We start from the raw sequence: 21,122 nt of genomic DNA, 5'->3' as shown, positions 1-21,122 counted from the left end.
GCTTTCTTCTCCCAATTTACACACCCCCAGGGACTGCCAACCCCACCACCCACCATCATGAAATCCCTTCATCACCTTCCTCTTTACTTCCATTTGGGGGGGAGCATATCACCCCCTTGCAGAAGTGGTCCTCCCGAGTATGACTTTCCTAGCCCTTCAGCATCTGGGCCGTGTAATCCACCTCTGAAGGCTTCTCGCAGAGGGTTGAAGACAGGGGTGCGGCGGGGAATGGCTCTTCTAGAATCAGGCGAATAAACTTTCCCCATTTCACTGAGCAGTTTCTGGGGTAGTTCCAGGGTCCATGCCAGTCATCCCCCACAGTGGGTCCTTGATGGCATCCCTGTCTTGAGAGGACATCAGAGGCCCACTTCTGACAGCACCCTCCCACAGGACACAGGCCTGGACAAGGCTGTGCTCCTGAAGACTGGAAGCAGCCCTTCTTAGGGGCCACACTGTAGGCTCATTCCTGAGATACCCTGCATCCTGGACAGCAGGTTAGACAAGCTGCTACCAATGCATCCCCAATACTCCCTCCAGGAAACTCTCAGAATTTCCTTTTCACGCTTAATGCCCTTGTTCCTGGGGGATTGCTGTATTGCTGAATCTCTATCATGCTGGAGCACCAGGTCATGGGACAATTTACAGGGTCTGGGAGCCTTCTCCAAGGTGGGGATGGTGGTGGCTGAGTCACACCTCACCTCTCCCCTAGTGGCCTTCACTTGTTCACTGCACACCCCACCAGGCATCTGTGCTGCTGAGTATAACCAGACTGCTCATTTCATGCATTCTTTATTCATTCAACACAAACGTATTGGGTGCTTTCCATATGCCATGGCCTATGCCTGCCCAGCGCTGTGGTAGAGGCATCCATGGGGACAAGGACTGTGTCTATCTTATTTATTTACGTTTCCCCAGCACCCACAGAGAGCCTGGCACACAGAGGGTGTTCAAAAACATTTGTTAGTAACAATATTATTACCGTTATGGGAATTATTATCACAGCTCACCCCCAGGCCACAGCCCAGAGAGAGGCAGGGAGGGCATGAGGGGGCCCAGGAGGGGGAAGACTTCTGCTCCTGCTGTCTTGGAAGCACACTCAGTGGCCCTGTCTTTCAAGGGAGCCCCAAGTAGCTCAGGGCACTATGCCTAGGTCTGCCGTGTGTGGCCAGGTCTGTCCAAGGTCAGGAGAAACTACAATGCTTTTTCCCCAATGGACTGGCAGGCTCCAGCAGGAGCAGATGCCCTTGGAAGATGCCTTTGGGACTGAGCCCAGGGTGAGCAGGAGGGAAGGGCCAGAACAAGAACAACCTTAGGCTGAGGTTGAGGCCCACCCCCGGGACCATCCAGAGTTGGAAGCAGCCCTGGGTGGAGTGTGTAGTGAAGCTGATGGAGCAGCCCTTTAGGATACCTTCCTGTGAGGTGCCAGGGGCTGCCCAGAGAGCTCAGACCCTAACCTGTCCTGTCCTGGCCCCGTGACCACAGGTCTCTGGGTAGAATCTGCTCCATTCAGGCCAATACATCCTTCCTTCAAGGCTGAGTTCTCTCCCTTCAGTCAATAGCTTGGATTCCAAGGGGATCTGAATCTTGATGGGGCATTTCCTCTTCATGGGATGCCCACTCCTCAGTACTGGCCACTCCAGGGCTCAGAGGGTAGCCAAAGAAGAACCTGAGAAGCCCTCATTTCAGTGTGGTCTAATGTGGCCTAATGTGGCCCAACTCCCAGGTCCCATGGCCTCTGGCCTCCTTGGGGTCTGCTCTCCAAGAGGCCTGCTGGTCAAGGCTAGGAACCTGTGAGTCTGTAGGGTGGAGAGGACAGCAGTCTGTGGCAGGGCTGGATGGGGAGGGGCTATGTGGGCCTTCTTCAGGGCCAGGGCTTGGCGCCACAGTGGTAGGGAGCAAGGCAGGCCTAGGCAAGATTTGAGGGGCTCTGAAAGGAGTGAAGGCAGCCAGGGGCATGGGCACCAGGCGACATCCAAAAGGAAGGTCTGGGGTGGTGTAGCTTTTGGGCTGGCTGAGGATCTGATGCCCCACATATCCTGGGATGACAAGACTAGTCAAGGAGGCAACAAAGCTGGCCTTTGGTGCAGCAGAACACAGGGGAGGGCATGCCTGTGACAAAGGGAGTTTCCCAGCTCTAGTTTTGTGCCATTCGATCCCTCAACAAACTCTTATTGAGTGCCTGCTGTGTGTCTAGCCTAGACCTGATTCGCTAGACTTGGGGGTGTGGTGGGGACTCCCCACTCTGTTGCACCTCCTCTGGGGGCTGAGAGGCTAGAGGTTCTAGAGAGAACCGGTCTCTGAAGGTCCAAACAGGGAGAAAGCCAATTCTAACAATTGGAGCCTAGTTACTGGCCCAGAGCCAGATTCCAGGGCGGACACGAAAGCAGAACCAATTCTCATCAGGAAACCGAGCCTTGGAAAGGGTGAGCGTCCAACCCAAGCTCACATAGCTTCTAAGCAGTTGATCAGGGGTTTAGACGCTGCATTGGTGACATTGCCATGCCCCTTGCACCAGGGACTAGACGTGTCTCAGTCATACTTGCAATCCCCAATAGCACCCCTGTCAGACCTGCTTTGTCTCTGTTTTTACAGAGAAAACCCATCTGCTCTGGGACCCAACAAAGGGACTGCCACGCAGCAGGGCGGGGCAGGTTTACCCAGCTGGGCCCAGGGAGGCCCTGGCCCTGAGGCCTGGGAGTGGAGGGTGTTGGGAAGAGTGGAGGGAAGCAGCAGACAGGTGGGAGAGCCAGGGGCAGCTCAGCCCAGCCCAGGCAGGGAGGTGACAGAACAGGCTGTGGGAGGTGGCGGTGAGGCCCATGTAATTGAGTGCTGTACTACTGGGGCCTCAGGAAAGCAGCTTACAAAGCCGCCATGGTCTCAGCCCCTGCCTCAAGGACACCCCCCATCTTACCCTCCCTCCTACTTCTCATTCAGACCAGAGGGTTCAGGCAGCCTGCCCTAGATCACCCAGCCTCTCCTAGAACCAAATGCCTCAGTTCTACCTGTAGCCCCAAAATAGAAGTCCAGTGCAGGTGTTCTCAAATTTCCAGCTTCCCCTGAGAGTTGAAGGCTTCTATCAGCCAGCCACACTGGTCCCTGTGCAGAGAAAGTACCTCCTTTTACAAATCAGCTTCTCCAGGCAGAACAGCAGAGGGATCAGGGAGCAACTGGACTGTTCATTTTGTTCCCTGGACGCTCTTGGCCCTGGCCCGATCATCACCATGCTCTAGCATAAGCAGGACTATTCCCTCTGCAGCTCAGGAGGAGAGCCATGACTGTCAGGTGCAGGTAAGGCTCTACCAAAGGTGCAGGCATGACAGAGAGGAAACAAGCATGGGAAGCAGGCCAGGAATCTAATCATTGGGGCTCCTGAGACACACACCTCTATTTGTCTGTCAACTTGGGACTTGCTTCCTGGGCCTGGACTCCTGGCACAGCTTAGCTCTACCCCAGTCCACACATCCACAGACACTCACATTTGGCGGTGACCTGGCCAGGATACTCTGTTCTCCTGGCTGAGGACTTTCCTCCTCTTCCTGACCATTAGAGCTGACACCCAGGCCACTCAAGGAGAGCAGGAGTGGTCCTGGCCACTTGCATATTTCTAAGCTCTCAGTGAAATAAAAATGGAAAAAATGTGAAAATAGTGTTTTAAGAATCATGGCATATGTTATTTTTGCTTTGGTCATTTATTCAACAAATATTTTTGAGAGCCTCCTATAGGTCAGGCATTGTTTTAAGCCTGAGTATCAAACAATTGAATGTCTGTAACACACATAGAAATGTGTAGCCTCATTTGGAGATAACTTCAGAGATTTAAATTCTAGTCTTCCTAGTCCTTCTCCTCGAGATGAACCTTAACAGCCCCTACCCCTCGTAGTTTTCTTACCAGTATAGATTTGGCCTCTGTCCCCAGCTACCCAAGAGTCTTGGGGACCACAGTGAGATTGGTGGAGGCCGCGAAGCCTTCCTCAGGAGTCCAGCAAGCATGGCCCTGTTTCCAGCCTGTCTTCCCAGCTGCATCCTTTCTATGTCTAAGGACCACCCACCCCACTACAGCACCAGCAACTTTAGGCACTGGCTGGTCTTGGTGAAATTCCCTGCCCCGTGGAGCACAGCTCTGCCAAGTCGTGCCTGTGGTGCCTCTAGTGGCTGAGTCACGGGCTGGCAGGGACTGTTCAGGCTGACTTCACCTCCGGGCCTGGCAATGGGACACCCCAGCTGTGGCCACCTGGTGTGAGCCTGACCACCCTGGTTGCTGGGAGAGTGGGGCAGAGCTGTGCCCGCAGAGTGCAGCAGTCACCAGCTGGCCCCAGGGTGTGGGAAACCAGGTGCAGGGGGCCACGGAGATTAGAGCAGAAAGAGCCAGATACAGGCCTGGAAGGGTGAAGCTGGGTTGAGGCTTCTCCAGGCCCATGGGGTGAATGGACTGGAGCAGGACCCATGAGTGAGCCTCAGGTCCTGGGTGGCTATTTTTTGCCTCCCAAGAATTTTCAAAAAAATCCTTTCCCACTTACTTTCCCTCCCAAGGCTAGGTCCATAGCTGTGCAGACCCAGGCTCAGCAGTGGGAAGTGGGCAGAGCCCTCAGTGTTGGGGGCTGAGCTCCTCACACCCCACATCTCTCATACCCGCCCACAGTGGAAAGAGTGTATATGTGATGTGAGCCCCCGCTGAGAGGACACTGGATCAGACTGTTTGCTGCCTGTGAGATCATTGTATTTCCAGGAAGGTAGGCTTGCCAAAGAACAGGGGAGGTGGGGCTGGGGGGTGCAGAGGGCTGCCTCTCCCACACAAGAAGCCAGGACTGCTCGCAGAGAATGTATAATGAGCATTCTGTGTGCTGAGAGTTATGCAAGAACCGTCTCATCTTAGGGAAGATGAAGGGAAAATGGCAGGTCCGGACTAGACATGCACTGAGTGTTGGAATGGGCCCTGCCCAGAACTCTGGAACCAGCAGGCCCTGAGAGGTAGCTGTGTCTAGCATTAAAACAAGTGACCACAAAGAGCTGTGACGTTGGGCATTCAAGCATGAAGCATTGTTGGCCCAGATAAGGAACACAAGCGTTCTCCCTCTGAGAACGGTGGTGCTCCAGAGCCAGCGCAAGATGGAGAGCTTCCACAATTATTGTTAAGATCTATTTATTATCCTAACACCCAGGCAGCCCCCTGCAGAGAAAATGGCAGATCCATCTAATTTGTGAATATAACAAAGTGGCTTCCGTAGTATGATAAAATAGTTATCAACTTGGCGATTTTTTTCTAGGATTGCAAGCTTGATTTAACATTATAAAATCCATTGATTAATAGATTAAAGAGAAAAAAGGAGCACTGTGATCATCTCAAAAGGCATTTGATAAAATTCACCAGCCATTCACAGTAAACAGTTAGAAAATCATGAAGAGAAGGAAACGTTAACACTTTAAATAACATACACTAGAAACCAAAAGGCGATATTGGACTTAAGACTCTAAAATTCCCATTAATGGCAGGATCCAAACAATGTCCCTTTTGCTACTACTGTGCGGTGTTGTTTTGGAGGTGCTTACTAGGACGATAAGGTGGAAAAAAAGAAATAATGGATAAGTAAAAAAAATAAGTAATGGAAAGAGTCAAAAGGGTCATTATTGCCAGATGTTATTATGGTTGTGCCTTCATAAAATCCAGGAGAATCAACTACTATGACTAGGAGAGGGATCTAGTCAGATGGAGCAGAATAAGGTATATTCGTATATGTATACAGGTTTTAATAGCTTTTAAAAGTATTAAGTCACAACTAATTAAAAAATATGATGTAAACAATTTACCATTCACAATAACAGTGACACATGAGAAATACCTAGAAACTGACTTAGGGCACATGGAAGGCATATAAGTTTTGCTCTAGGATAAATAGAAAAGAAAACAAAATAAATAGAGGCATCTGTCATGTTCCTGGAAGACTCAGTATGTTACATTTAGTTAATTGATAAATTCAAAGTAATTCTAATCAAAATTTATTTGGGTGAGGAGAATTGGCAAGATGATTCTAAGATCAACTGGAAGGGTAAATATGGACAAAAACCAGAGATTTGCCCTACAGGCATTGAAATATGTGATAAAGCTGAAGTAATTGAGTGTGGTGCAGCATAGGAAAAGACAAATATATCAATGGAACAAGACAGCTCATAGCATGTGGTAAAGGATACATCTTAATTCAGAGGATAAATAGTAGTTTATTCAATAAATCATGTTGGAGTCATTTATTATCTATACAAAAAAGTATGGTTATAATCCTGTATACTATATACTTCTCCATACTATAAAATGACTTCCAAACTGATTCACAAATTATGTTTCAGTTTTTCCGATCTGAGTGTCCTTATAAACTATTCATATACTTAAACACAAAAAAGGGCTGGTAGAAATTATAGATAAATATTTTATAATATCTTTTTCATCAAGATAAATACTTTAAATATGGCTTTCTGTTATATATAGATTAAAAAAAGTCAAAGCAATATGCTGCAAACTATTGAGAGTTATTGCTGGTGATAGTGTTTTGTGACATTTACATTTTCCAGGTTATGTATTTCTACAGTGTTTTAATTTTATATAAATAAATTTGTATGGTATTTATAACTAGAAAGATGAAGATAATAAAATGAAAAATAAAGAAGAAAAGGATAAATTTTGCTTCTTAGACAATGTAAAAACCTTACAATAATATACTTCCATTTACCCCCCCCCCTTCCTTTTTACTATGTTGTTGTACATTTACTTCTACAAATGTCATAAACTCCATAATGAAGAGTTGTTATTTTTGCTTTAAACAGTCAGGTGTCTCTTAAATAATTTAGGAAACAAGAAAACATATTTTATATTTACTTATTACAAGTCTGTTCCCTTGTTTAGAGCCAAATTTCCATCAGGTATCATTTCCCCTCAGCCTTAAGAACTTCCTTAAACATTTCTTTATTTAAAAAAAAAAAAAAATTATTTATTTATTTATTTGGTTGCGCCAGGTCTTAGTTGCGGCAGGTGGGCTCCTTAGTTGCGGCATGCATGTGGGATCTAGTTCCCTGATCAGGGATCGAACCTGGGCCCCCTACTTTGGGAGCGTGGAGCCTTATCCACTGCGCCACCAGGGAAGTCCCCTCCTTTAACATTTCTGATAGTGCAGGCCCACTGGTGATGAATTCTTTCAGCTTTTTTTTTTTTTAATCTGAAAATATTTTTATTTCTCATTTCTTTTTTAAAGATAATTTCTCAGGACATAGAATTCTAGGTTGCTTTTAATAGCATATTTAATATGCAATATATCATCTTATGTTTCCATGTTTTCTGGCTTACATTACTTTTGATGACTCATAAATGTTCATTCTTATCATTGCTCTTCTTAATGTAACGTGTTTGTGCTCTTTCACTGTTTTTAAGATGTTCTCTTTGGTTTTAAGATACTTGATTATGATTTGCCTGGACGTGGTTTCTTTTGTGTTTATCCCGCCTGGGGTTTTATTATCCTAAGCTTTGGAGGATGATGAGTTAATAATTTTTAAAATCAAATTTAGTATTTCAGTTACTATTCTTTTGAAGTTTTGCTGCAATCTCTTTCTCCCCTTTCCTTCTGGGACTTCAGTTCCATGTATACTAGTCTGCTTGATATTGTTTCCAGGTCACTTCACCGAGGCTCTATTCACATTTCTTCAGTCCTTTTTTTTTCTATGTTTCCATTTAGATGGTCTCTATTGACTTAACTTCAAGTTTACTGAACTTTTCTTCTGCAGTGTCCAGTCTGCTCGTAAGACCACCTGGTAAATTTTTCATTTCATATATTATATTTTTCAGTTCTAGAATTTCCATTTAGTTCTTTTTTACAGTTTCCACTTCTCTGCTGAGATGGCTCATCTGTTCATTTATTATGTCTCTCTTACTACTCAAAATTCTTGAACATATATATAATAGGTGTTTTAAAGTCCTTATCTGCTAATTCCAATATCTGTGTTATCTCTGAATCTGTTTCTATTCATTATTGTTTCTCTTGGTTATAGATCATATTTTCCTGCTTCTTCATATATCTGGTAATATTTGATTGTATGTTGGGAATTGTGGACAATACATTGTTGAGAGTCTGGACTATGCTCTTCTTTATAGAGTGTTGAGTTTGTTCCACTAGGCAGTAAATCTACTAGAGGATTAATTTGATCCTGTTGAGGCTTTGTTAGAACAGGTGTAAAACTAACGCATTTTGTATGGCTAGAGTAGCCCTATTCCTAAGGTACGGACTTTCTAAGATTTTAATTAAATGCTCAGGGTGTTCAGCAAGGTCTTTCCACTCTGACCAGAACGGGTCTCAGCACTGTGTTAACTCTGGAATCCCCATTTAGTTCACAGACTCAGAGTTTTTATCCATCAGGCCTCAAAGATTCTTTCCTTGCACATGTACAACTTAGACAAAGCCTCAAGAGTGCATCTATGCAGATTTCTAGAGCTCCTTCTCCATGCAGCTCCCTCCTCTTTAATACCCTGCCCCCGAAGTTCAGCCACCTCAGTATCCTCTATCTCTGATCTCTGTTTCCTTTACTCAGGGAGACCATTGCTCTGTTTGGGCTCCACTTGCCTCTGCCGTAGTTGGGAAAATGCCCTAGGCAAAGAACTTTAGTGAATGTGGAATTCACCTCATGTGTTTCCTTTCTCTCAAGGACGAAGTCTATTTGATGTCCAGTGCCTGTAATCAGTTGCTATAAATGTTTTATCTAGCTTTATAGTTGTTTAGGTGGAGAAGTAAGTCTATTGCCAATTACGCACCCGTGTTTGGAATCCAATAAAATTTTAAAAGAAGAAAGGAAAACAGGGAGCCCTAATTCAGAATGTGGATCTGATACCACAGGTGTCTAAGAATATAAGCTGGAGCTGAAAGCAGCTGGGCCAGTGGGGCCTATCTCTTTCCAGTATTTTCTAATCTGGCATCAGAATTGGACTAAATAAAACTTCCAGTTCTGGCCATGGTGGTAGGTTGTATCAGACTAATACTCTTGCCAAAAACATTTATGAAAATTGGACAAAATATAAAGAACAACTATTTGAGGGTACTGGAGAACAACCAATACAGGTAAGAATTGAAGGATTATGATCCTTGAGAAAGGGAATAATGTGTAGTGAGTTCCACACTTACCCTGGCTTTTTCTGGGGGCATTTCCCACATTGTTGCATGGAACAACGGGAACTCTCATACATTGCTGCTGGGAGAGTAATTTTGTGCAACCACCTAGAAAAATGGTTGGAAGTAACTACTATAGCTAAATATATGCATATCCTATGACCTATCAATTCCACTCCTGGGTTTATATTCTATGTAAATGAATGTTTATTTCCACTAAGAAATAAGAATGTATGCTAAGAATATACATGTGCAAACATATACAGAACAGCTTTATTTAAAAGCTTTATTGCTTTATTTAAAAACAATCCAAATGTTCTCCTACAATAGAATGGGTAAATTGTGATATATTCAAACTCTGGAATACCACACAGCAATGAAATAGAATGATGTACTACCAAAAGCAGCAAGGTGGATTGCTATCACAACCATAATGTTGAGTTTAAGAAGCAGACATAAAAGTATACAGTGTATATGTTCACTTTTATAAAATTCAAAATCTGTCAAAAATAATCAAAAGAGAAAGAAGAAAGAATAGTAGTCGACTTTGGGAGATTTTATTGACTACCACGGGGTACAAGGGAACCTTTTGATATTGCAGAAATAGTCTATATCTTGATCTAGGTGATGCTTATATGAATTTATATATATCCAAAACACATTGAGCTATATATTAAGATATGTATAGTTTTCTGTATGTTAATTATAGCTTATTAAGAAGTTTTTAAACAAAAGTTTAAAATGGAACTGGCTGCCCATGCCATCCCACCCCTGCTAGTAGGGGTCTGTGAGGTTCAAACAGGAGATACTAGCTTTCCAGTGGGTGGAATGAGGCCCTGCCTGGCCACCACAGGCTTCCATGTGAATTAGTCATCCCCTGCCCCAGCCTTTTCATTTTTTAATTTTTGGCCATACCACGTGGCTTGTGGGATCTTAGTTCCCTGACCAGGGATTGAACCGGGCCTTCAGCAGTGAGAGTACAGAGTCCTAACCACTGGACCGCCAGGGAATTCCCTCACCCCCACCCCCACCCCAGCCTTTGTTCCTTCTGTCTCCCAGACCTCCAACATTCCCCCTGGCTGACTACTCAGGGAGACCCAAACCCCATTCCCTTACCTGACCACTCAGCAGGTGAGATGCCCCTTCTGCAGTTTCCCTCAACCCCTAGGATTCATTGTCAGTTTCCTGTCTGTGTCCTTGGCCCCCCTCAAAAAAAAAAAAAAAACCTTTAGCTCTGTCAGACGCCTTTGTTAGACTCATCTCTGTATCTATGTCCCTGGGCACCTAGGACTGGGCACAGAGAAGGTGTCAGCAAATATTTATTAACATGGGTAAGTGAGGGTGTAGAAGGCTTCTGAGTCCTCGGGCTGAGTGATCCAGTGTGAATGCCCTTCTAGAGCAGATGGGCCTGGCTGCCCTTCAGTATAGCCAGGGCAGCTCAAAGACAGTCCTGAGGCTGAGTAGGTCACTGAGCCAGGCCCTCAAGTGTAGGCTGCAGGCAACTTCCCCAAAGTCCGTTTCCTCCCTCTGGCTGACCATTTCTTGGTACTCCCCATTGGTTGAATCTAATCAAGAGTCACACGGCAGGAGCACCTGTTGATGTCATCCATATGGGTAAGCAGCCAGGAGCACAGAGCAAGGGAAGGGAGAGAGACAGGGATCTGAAGGAGCCAGCAGAAGCCATCCAACACAGACGATGTCTGCGAAGTGTTAGGTTACACTTGGTACCAGGAGAACGCTCCCTCCATTAGCTGCCCTATTACAGAAGCACTTGGAGCATCAGGGGAACCCAGATGAGGATTGCCCATTCCTTCTCCTCTGGCCCCTCTCTTTAAAAGAATTATCTCAACAGGAGCCATGATATTCTAGGTACGTTCAGAGTCCTGTCAGTGGCCTCCCCCATCTCCTTACCTAACTTCACTGCACTACTGGCCCTTGGTTTTTCTTTAGGCCTATTGGCTCCTATGGCCTGAGTCTCCCCCAAGGCTGCAAGTCAGCTTAATTGGATGTGAAGGGCCTTGGTCACCCATGGCTGAATAAGGGGTTTGGGACCCTCCCAACATCCTCCCTGCCTTTCCCACCACTAGAGGTCCCAGCATTGGAGGCATTCCTTATGGCCTGGTAAACATCTCTATCTGCCCCAGTTGCTCATGATTATGCAGTTCTAGGCAAGGGTCCCAGTTACACCTTGGCAGCTTGGAGGGGTAGAGCATGGGATCAAGAACTCAGGAGCTTTTTCAGCAAGGCTGGGACTGCTCCTTTGACTGGGTGGCCCATGGTGGGCTCCATGCACCCTCTGCTGGCCATCCTCATTTTTGCAGATGCAGCTCTGGGCAGGACCAGAGCAGCAGAATTCTCCCAAAGGGTTTTGAGGCCCCATGTATCTTAGCCCAGGGACACAGATAACTGCTATTGTCCTGGGATGGAGTAAAGATAAAACCCCAGGTTTTGATGAAGGCAGGGTGTCAGCCTGGCCTACAGATATTGGGTGACTGTTGGGATGAGGGAATAACGCTTGCTTCCAAGACTGTTGACGCATGATAGTGTCTGATGGCTAGACACTGTGGGAAAGCCATGTCTCCGCCTTCACCATCTGGATCACTCCCTCTTCAGCCAGGGAGATACGCTGTCCAAGTCATCCCTGATCCCTTTGGGGGTGTGATTTCTGCAGATGATGGAAGTGGACATCTTTCTGTTTCCAAGCCTCAGCTGACTGGTTCAAGGTCAGGGATAAGGTCAGATTCTGTTTCAAAGTTAATATTAAGTTGTGAGAGAGAGTCAAGCTTAAGGGCAGAGCCAGAGTACAGATCACAGAACCTCCTCCTCCTCATGTGAGAGGCCAAGTTCCACAGGCTTGTGCATGCCTGCACATCCCTGTGTGGCATGTGTGTGTGTGCCTGCGTGTCCAGTGGGTAAAGATTCTCCTACCAAAGGCTGTGGCCAAGTCATTCTGTCTTTCAGCACTAGAGGCACAGGGATCATCAAGCTTCTCACAGGTTCATGCAAATGATGGAGACAGGAAAAAATGTAGAAAACCACAAAAAAGAAAATGTAAGTACTAAATGCTAGCAAATATAACATTATGTCATGGAAACTAGTTAACTGTGACTCAGCCATGTTCTTACTGGGGAAGTATAAAATGTACTTATATGAGAGGTGGGTGTACTGCAGTGTGTTTGATGTGGTGTGGGGTAGTCAAGGCATCCAGAGGAATGAGTGCCTTGGCCTCCCTGTGGTGGGTCAGAGTCCTGGGCAGTGTCCCTCGGGCAGAGGACAGGGCTCACCAGTAAGTTCAGGTGACTGTGTCTACTCAAGGGGCTGGGGGAGAGTGAGAGCCACAACCAGAGCTGATACAGGCAGGATAGTTGAGAACAGGAGAGAGCCTACAGGAGTTGGGGTCCTTAAGGCCTTATCGAAAAGGGTGACTCAGGATCCTATGATTATGTGGAGGTAGATGTACCAAATCATATGGTGATTTTTTACAAATCAGCAAAGAATACTCCATTTGCAATTCACTTTATTTTCATCTACTGGTAAGTTGTAATAAATAATCAAATCTACAATGTCTGTGATGTGGATGGAGCCCCAGGCTTGTGCAGCACAGAAGTTGCACAACTTGACTGGGCTAGGGTCACTCATGGATGGATATCCATCTCATTACAAAAAGGATATAAGGCTCCTTAGAAACATGTAGCACTAGAGCAGAAATACATTCATTTAAAAATAGGAGGAGGGGACTTCCCTGGGGGCGCAGTGGTTGGAAATCCACCTGCCAATGCAGGGGACACGGGTTTGAGCCCTGGTCCGGGAAGATTCCACATGACGCAGAGCATCTGAGCCCGTATACCACAACTACTGAGCCTGCGCTCTAGAGCCCGCAAACCACAACTACTGAGCCTGCGTGCCACAACTACTGAAGCCGGTACATGTAGAGCCTGTGCCCCACTACAAGAGAAGCCACTGCAATGAGAAGCCCACGCACCGCAGCGAAGAGTGGCCCCCGCTCGCTGCAACTAGAGAAAGCCCGCGCACAGCAACGAAGACCCAATGCAGCCAAAAATAAATAAATACATTTACCCCCCAAAATAAATAATTAATTGATTAAAAATAGGAGGGGGAAATGAAGCACAGGGAGAGGAAGGGTGATGTTAGTAAGTTAGTGCCAAGACCATCATTAACTGGGTGGTTACCTTGTTGTAGAAGGAGCCTCACGACTGAGGAAACCAGACGCTGTGATTTGGATTCCATGTCAGTCTAAAACTCCAAAGGGTGCTGGTGTGTTCTCTGGGGGTAACCAACTTGCTCCCCATTCTTGTGTTTTCTGAGGGCTGCCACTGATTTCCTTTAGCAGGGCCTGCTTTGCAACGGCAGGGCTGAGGGAGCCAAGGGTGAAAAGACCTCATTCTGGATGTGAAGTAGGGCCTCATCCCGAAGAGGGAGCGCAGAATGGGGAGCAGAGCATTCAATAAATGTTTGCTGAATAAATGAATGGACATAGACTTCCTGTTTTACCTCCTTATGAATTCTTAAATCTGCCCCCTTCTTTCTCTATGCATTGCCATTCCCTACTTCAGATCACCATTCAGCTGTCATGTAGACTTTGCACCAGCCCCGTCCCCAGTCGTTTCCGGGCTCTGCTCTTCCTTCTCCCCCTTCCCCAACAGTAGGCAGGCGGGGTGCTCTTCCTGGATCCCAAATGGGATCCGCTCCTCCCTAGCTTTCCCTCTGGGGTGGCTGCTCCCTGCCCTCAGCATGACATCCCAATCCATTTTGGGGGGCCCACGAAGGATGATCTGCCCTGGGACCTCTGCAGCCTCACCTCTCGCTTCTCCTCTACCCTCTGCTATACTGGCTTCCTGACATTTTGACAAGACCTGCAAAAAATAGTAAAACCACTGAACGTTCAGCCTTTTAAACAGTAGCTAAGTCAGATGTCCAATAACTATCCCCACTCTCACCTCCTCCTCACCCATCCCTAATCCCTACCCAGCCCAAGGCTGGGGGAGGAGGGACAGGGATGGGAGTGGGGGTGGGATGAGCTTCTGTGTTGTAATAATAATAATTTTTAAAAACATATTTACACTGTATGCATTAAAATATCAAGATCTGTAAGCACCATACCTAGCTAACTCCTGGCCTTCTGGGTATTTGCACCAGCCCAGAAGTTCCTTGCTCAAGATGGAAGTGGGGAGAGTGTGGTGAGGAGGAAAGCTGAAGTCAAAGCCCACTGACTCGACCCTGAGGGCCTGTCCTGGACCTGCTGCATAACTATGGTTCCCAGAGGCCCTGGATGCCTCTCTCTACCCTGTAATGACAGCCCAGCTTGTGCTGGCTCTGCTTGGGCTGCAGGGGTCCATGGGGGAGGCAGCTGGGAGGGGACTTGTTGACATTCTCTCAGGCCTGCCTCATCTTTTGCATGTGCCAGGTGGGCACTCTGTGGGGACCCACTTGGCCCTGTCCAGGGCTGGCATTGCAGGCTCCTGGGGTTTCTGCCAGATTCTCTGTCTCTACCCCAGTGTCCTACACCAGGCTGTAAGACCAGACTACCTGGCAAGGCCCTATTTCTGAAGCAGTAAGGCCACCACTAGGTGGCCCCACTCAAGCTGCACCCTCTCTCACTGGCCTTGAGTCAAAAGTGCTGGTCAATTGGGACACATCCAGTCTTTTCTTGGTCCCTAAGGGAGGAACCTGGAGGGGAGGGTTGGTCCCAAGGTCCAGTGGACAGTTCTTTGCTGACGGTGCTGAAAGGTACAGATGTGTATGTATAATACCCTCTGTGGCATTCGTTAATCCCGGGAGCCCTGCTCTGGGGAATCCCATGAAGGGACCAGGTGCTCATAAACCCTGGCCAGGCTTCCACATGCTGTGGTAGTTGCCAGGCCCTGAAAGTGCCATCAGCAGTCAGGGAGGCCTCAGTGTCAGGCAGTGGAAGCTGTCCCTTCCTCTTCTCCAGGGCAGGGGTCACAGGTGAGTGGGCGAAGGCAGGAGCAGGGCAAGCTGAGGATGCCTCTGTTTAGAGGGAGAGCCTGCACCACACCTGCCCTCCCATTCATCCAGTTACCTGTCCATTCAGCACAGATATTTTTGCCATCCTTTTCTGGAGAGACACCAGGTTCTTCTCCTGGGATGAGGGTGGTGGGCAGACAAGTCTAGCCTGCTTTGAGGAGCCATTGGCCAGGGCTGTCACTTAGGGACAGCGTGGGGCTAGGGCTTCATTTGGCAATGCTCCTGGCCAGGCTGGGGTCAGTGGTGGCAGTGCATACCTGATCTTGAGCCTGGGAAGGGTCTCTAAGACTGGGACTAGGCAGGTAGCACCTTCTGTCACCAGTTGGAAATGGCTGGGCGTTTCCCTCCCTGGGTAAGTTTGCTTTGTGGGTCTCTGTTCACCTGCCAGTTTTCCCCACTAGACAGAGCCCTTTGATCTTCATGGTCCCTGAATCCCCAGCCAGGGCCTCAACTGGTGCCCAGCAAATGTTTGTGGAATGAATGCATGAATGAATAGGGTAGAGCCATTACCAGAAGGGAGGTGTGACTTTATTTACACAGTAGATTTGGGGGAAAAGAGTGTGACATGGCTGCTCAAGATGGCTGTTGATTTATTAAGGGACCCAAAATGGGTGTGCTTAGTGAGGCCTGCTGGAGGCCACATTAGTGGAGGATGTTCATTCATTCATTTATTCATTCATTTATTCATGTATTTTTCTTCCCCACTCCCTCTCTAGATCCTGGATTCCAGACCCTATGCTAGAGCTGGAGACATAGTGGTAAACAGGACAGAAGCAGCCCCCATTCCTAGGAAGGCAAAGTGGTGAAGGAAGTAGACATGAGAGTCAGATAGCCTGCATGAAATTCATCCACGAGGAGCTATGGGGTCTATGCAGGGACCTGGCTCAGGCTTGGTCCAAAGGGAAAACCTTTTGGAGTGTTCCAGACAGGAAGAATGACACAGTCAAAGGTCAGGGAACTGAAAAATGCCTCAGGTGCTGGAGCATCAAGTTTGAGGCTACACATGATAAGAGAGGCCATCAGGGCTGTATAAAGGGGATTGGCAACCTTGGTGAGATCTGTGTCTATCCTTGTGGCAGGGACACCTTTGAGAGGTTCTATGTATGGAAATGACATGATCAGAATCACACTGTTAAAATATCACTCTGCTTGTGGTGTGAAATAAGGATGGAAGGAACTGAGTGAAAGCTGTGGGCCAGGATGGACCGTCCAGGTAAGAGATGGTGGTGTCCTGAATTTGAGCTGTGGCTACAGGAATGGAGAGCAGTAAATGGATTGAGTGATCTACTAGGTAAGATCTACAATGGGGGAATGTGGTGGGGAAGAAAATGGAAATGACCAGGAGATGTTGATTCTGCTTCCTGAGATATGGGAAATGCTGGGGTGGAAGGAAGTGTGGGCGGTGTGAGGTAGAGTGTGGGCAGATAATGAGTTCACCCATCAAGTGGCCTCAAAGAAAATGCTATGTGGGTCTGGAGTGGGCCTGGGCTGGAGAACTAAGAGCCAAGGATTTATAAGGGGCCCAGGAGCCCCTGGAGGGCATGAGGGCATGTCAGGTGTAGTAGGTTGAATTGTGGCCCTGAAAAGATATGTCCATGTCCTAATACCTGGACACTGTGGATGTGACCTTATTTAGAAAGAGGAATTTTGCAGATGTAATTTAAGGATCATGAGGTGAGATCATCCTGATTACCCAGGTGAGTCCGAAGTCCAATAAGTATCCTTATAAGAGACAGAAGAGGAATAGAAGCAGACACTGAGGAATGAGTGGGGTCCAGGACTCTGAGGCTCTGTGGAGGCTTTAGTCAGAACTTTGGCTATGGTTTTGTGGAGCAAGGCATTAAGGAGACACCCATCCCTTCACATAATCATGAAATATTTATTGAGTCCAGTTCTGTCGTAGTTGCTGAGGATGTCATGATGGACAAAACACACATTGTTTACGTACACCCAGGCCAGTGGTGTGTGTGGGGGGAGGGGGGCAGACATGAATCAAACAAACATTCAACTGTGGCAAGTGTTAGGAAGCATGTAGGACATGAGAGGCTGTTATAGGAGATTTTGACCTGGCCAGGGAAGTGAGGAAATTCCCTCTGGGAGGACCTGGAGGATTTAATTGGGGAGGAGGGACATTTTCCTAGACAGAAAGAACAGCATGTGAAAAGGCCTGGGAGTGGAATGGGGAGGGAGAATGACCAGTTAGAGGGACTGGAGAGGAATGTCAGTGTGGCTAGAGGAGTGAGCAGGGACCAAACCATGCCGGGCCTTATAGGCCACTTTCAGGACTTTTCCTAAGAACAATGCAATTTCGAAGCTGAGAGTGATGGGTTCAGGTCTGCATTCTGAGGAGGTCACTGTGGTTGCCGTGTGGAAGAGAGACGGGAGGAAGTAAGAATGGAGGGGGACAGTCAGCCGGGAAACTGTTGCAATCATTCAAGTGAAAGAGGATGGTGAGAAATGAATGAATTAGAGAGGGATTTAGGTGGTAGAATTGAATGGACGTGGGATATGGAAGGACAGGGTTTGGGGGCGGGGCAGAGGGAAGTGCTGAGGGTGATTCCCAGGCTTCTAGTTAGGTAACTGGTGGTGGTGCAGGGGGCCGGGTGGCTCCCTCAGTGAAGCAGGGAATATGAGAGGTATGGGGGTGGGGGAAGGGGAGAGAGCATGAACTCAGTGCTGGGCACATTGTGATTGAGGTGCCTGTGGACACTCAGCGGAGGCGTAGACTCAGCAGCCATTCATACGCGTCTGGAGCTCAGGAGTCAGGGCAAGGGTAGAGAGAGAAATTTGTGTCATCTGTGTATAGGAAGAAATTATAGAAAGAGGAGAGGAAAGTAGAGTGCCTAGGCCTGAACTCTGAGGAACCCCCAAACTTTATCGACTAATGGGGAGAGAGGGAAAGGCGGGTGAGCTGGGGGCGAAGATGCCTGGGCAGAGGTGGCCAGAGAGGTTAGTGGCAACCGAGGGAAAAAAGTGTTCAAGGGAGACAGTGGCCAAACACTGCTGGGGTGTCAGGTGCTGCTGGGGGCTTTGGCAGATGATGACTGAAGAGTGGCTGTTGAATTTAGACTTGGAGGTTATAGAGAGTTTGTTGAGATCTGGTTTGGTCTTGTCGGGAGGCCAGAAGGCCCACTGCAGGGTTCTGAGGGGTGGGAGCAAAGTGAGGACAGACTGCTCTTTCGGGGAATTTTGCTGTGGTTGAGAAGGAGAGAGACACTGCAATAGTTGGTGGGGTCTAATGAGGGTTTTGTTTCCATACTAGAGACCTGAAAATATTTACAGGTCAAGGGATGTATCCATTTAAGGAGAGGAGGTTGAACATTCAAGTGAGAGAAGGGATGATTCACAGGGCAAGCTCCTGAGAAGGGGGAGAGGATGGGAGAACCTGAGCAGACTGAGAGAGACTCCTGCGGCATAACAGGATGTAGCAGAGGCAGGAAGATTTCTGTCTGGTTTTAGTTGAGCTCTGGGGAGGTCAGCTGGTGGCTGAGGAAGGGCAGAACAGTGGCTCATTCTGTGTTTTATGTGTCTTGTGTGTATTTTTCTGCGTGTTCATGCCTTCCCCAGGTCTGGGCTGCCAGCCTGGATGGTGTGCCATAGGGAATATCCCCACACTGGACTGGGCAGAGGCTGAGCACCTCCCATTCTGGCCTAGCTCTCTGATGAGATTCTCAGACACTGTTTCCCCTCATTCATGACTAGGAAGGTTCACAGAGCAGGCGTGGGAACCTGCTTGGCGGCCAGGGATTCCTCTAGCCCAGGTTGAGATTTGCAGCATCCCTGCCTTCACTCCCTCCCAGCCTGGATTGGCTGAAAGAAGTGTCTACTGTTTTTGGCCCATGTTGTATGCAAGGGCTTGGGGAAAACGAAGGTTAGATCCAGGGTGCCCCCCCCTTCCCCCCCCCCACGCCCCCAGGAGGAGTGTCGGATCCAGGAGCTGGGGACAGTCTGAATCCTTTTGGGAGCTTGGCCCTGGGGGTGGATGCCAGGTCTCCAGTCTTCTTAAGGTCCTTCTCCACTGTCCCCATCCCTGAGAATCCAGCTCCTGGCCCGGGTGACCCCACCCCCTGTAACCTGATGGTGGTGATGATGGGGAGGCAGCAGTAGGAGCCGTGTATACAGCAGGACCACCGAGGAAATGGGCATGAGCTGGGGCCAGGGTAGCTGGCCAGCAATGAGGGTTCCCCCCCCCGACAGCACCGGCTTCAGGATCGGGTCGTGGGCCCCTCTCCAGCCGCCCAGGGGCCAGGGAGGAGGGCGGGCCGAGTCCCACAGGTGCGAGCGCCAAGGAGAGGCGGGCGCCGTGTACGTGCGGCGAGCGGCGGGCGGCATGAAGGGCGCGAGCGGCGGCCCCAGGCCCGCTCCCGGCTTCCGCGCGGCCGGGCGGCCTCGGCCTTCCCGGGGGTCGCTGTCTGCGGTGGTGACCCCTGGCCGAGGCTGTCTGGGCGCGGAGCCAGGGGCCGGGGGCGGGGGAGCGGGGGGCGGGGCGGGAGGTGGGGACGTGGCTGCCGGTCAAGCGGGCGGAGCCCGGCGACGGCGGGAGGTGGAGCCGCCGAGGGAGGAGGGCCCGAGCGAGCTGGGTGCCGCCGCGGGAGGTTCTGGAAAAGCCGGGAGCAGCGCGTGTCCGGGTGAGCGTCCCGCGCGCCCGCCCCCCCGGGTCCGCAGCGGAGCTCGGGCGCGGGCCGGGGTCGCCGGTTCGAGCCTTCTGCCCGCGCGGGGCTGGGAGCTGGGGACCGGGCGTCGCGCCGTCCGGGCCGCAGCCCCGCGACCTCCGCTCTGTTTCTACACCCGTGTGGGTTCCTGTCCCGCCGCCGCGTCGCCTCCCCGAGCTCAGGGTGGTGAGGTCAGCCGCACCCTTCCTTCCAGTCCCCTCGGGGCGGCCGGACCTGGCGGGCAGCGTGGCCGCCCCGCCTGTCAGGCTCCCGGGAAGGGGCGGCCTGGCCCGAAGGCTGCCAGAGGTTGGAGGCGGAGGCAGGGGCGCCGGGCAGGCCCTGAGGGGCCGCTTAGTATTAGGGAGGTCCACCATCCTGCCTCCAAAGGGCTGGGAGTCTGCGGCCATGGCCCCGCTTGCTGCCCATTGAGACAGGCTGTTGGATGAGAAAGTTTTGTTTTTGTTTTCTTTTTCCCCCCCTCCAGACATCCTTTTCTAACCTGCATGGTTTTGCCTCAGCAGGCGCGGAGACTTGTAACTAGTTAATTAATTCAACAAACGGACCCTTCTGCGTATCAGAAACTGCGAGGAGTTGCTAGCCCAGTGGGGCAGGCAGACTGGAAGACCAGGAAAGGCCAGGCCCCGGGCAGTGTGGTGAGTGCTGTGCTGGGAAGGAGCACCGGACTGTGGGTACTTGGTAGAGGACAGGATGCTTCAAGCCAGAGGGCTTCCTGGAGGAGGTGACCCATGAGCTGGAGTGGTCAGATGAAGGCAGAAGAAAGGGTAAGCCGGACAGAGGAACAGCGTGTGTGAGTGGAAGCAGACCTGGGCACTCTAGTGGAAGCAAGGTGATGGGGGAAGGGACACTTTAGGGAATAGCTGCCCATGGACCCTGTCCAAAGAGCTTCAAGTGAGAGGACAGTGCCTGGTATCGTGCCCTGTATGTGGAGGATGCTCAGTGAACCCTTGCACCATAAACATGGATCAGCATAAACCCTCCTTCTTCAGGACAGAGGCCCCTGGCCTCTGTTTTCTAATCTGACACCTTTAAGGTGGTGTAGAAGAACATCAGAGCCCCTCCCAAGGCTGAGACTGGTGTCTTCTGCTGTAGAGTGACACCTAAGGCTTGTGCTGCTTGATGTAAACCATCTGAAGCTTAGCAACCTCAGTGCTTTTGCAAGAGATCCTGGCCCTGAGAGCAGGAGTTGGGGAACATTGCTTTGTAGCTTAGGGCATTCTCAAATGTCCCTGATTTTGCAGAGATCCACTGTCCACCTAAGAATTTATAGAATGGTTTTGCAAGCTGCTGCCCGTATCACATCTGGGAT

General features: G+C 49.3%; 1 protein-coding gene across 9 annotated transcripts in view; it reads left to right on the top strand.

Moving 5' to 3' along the window:
• The first annotated feature begins 19,699 nt into the window (after positions 1-19,699).
• P4HA2 (prolyl 4-hydroxylase subunit alpha 2) overlaps positions 19,700-21,122 on the top strand; it is a 42,353-nt gene continuing 40,930 nt past the window's right edge. For 5 of the 9 annotated variants that reach the window (XM_079918803.1, XM_079918797.1, XM_079918796.1 and 2 more), the window contains exons 1-2: positions 19,700-19,771; positions 20,317-20,448. Coding sequence is in view for 3 of the 9 variants with exons in the window: in XM_079918800.1 (XP_079774926.1) it covers positions 20,542-20,577 (36 nt within the window). In the remaining 6 variants the exon portion in view is untranslated. Of the gene's footprint in view, positions 19,987-20,316; positions 20,578-21,122 lie in introns of all 9 variants that reach the window. The other 4 variants (XM_079918800.1, XM_079918804.1, XM_079918802.1 and 1 more) reach the window with 3 other exon arrangements.

This window comes from Stenella coeruleoalba, assembly GCF_951394435.1.
Source record: "Stenella coeruleoalba genome assembly, chromosome: 3".
In the NCBI taxonomy this organism is placed as follows: domain Eukaryota; kingdom Metazoa; phylum Chordata; class Mammalia; order Artiodactyla; family Delphinidae; genus Stenella; species Stenella coeruleoalba.
Note: the sequence above shows the minus strand (reverse complement) of the source record. Positions and strands in the feature narration are given on the sequence as shown.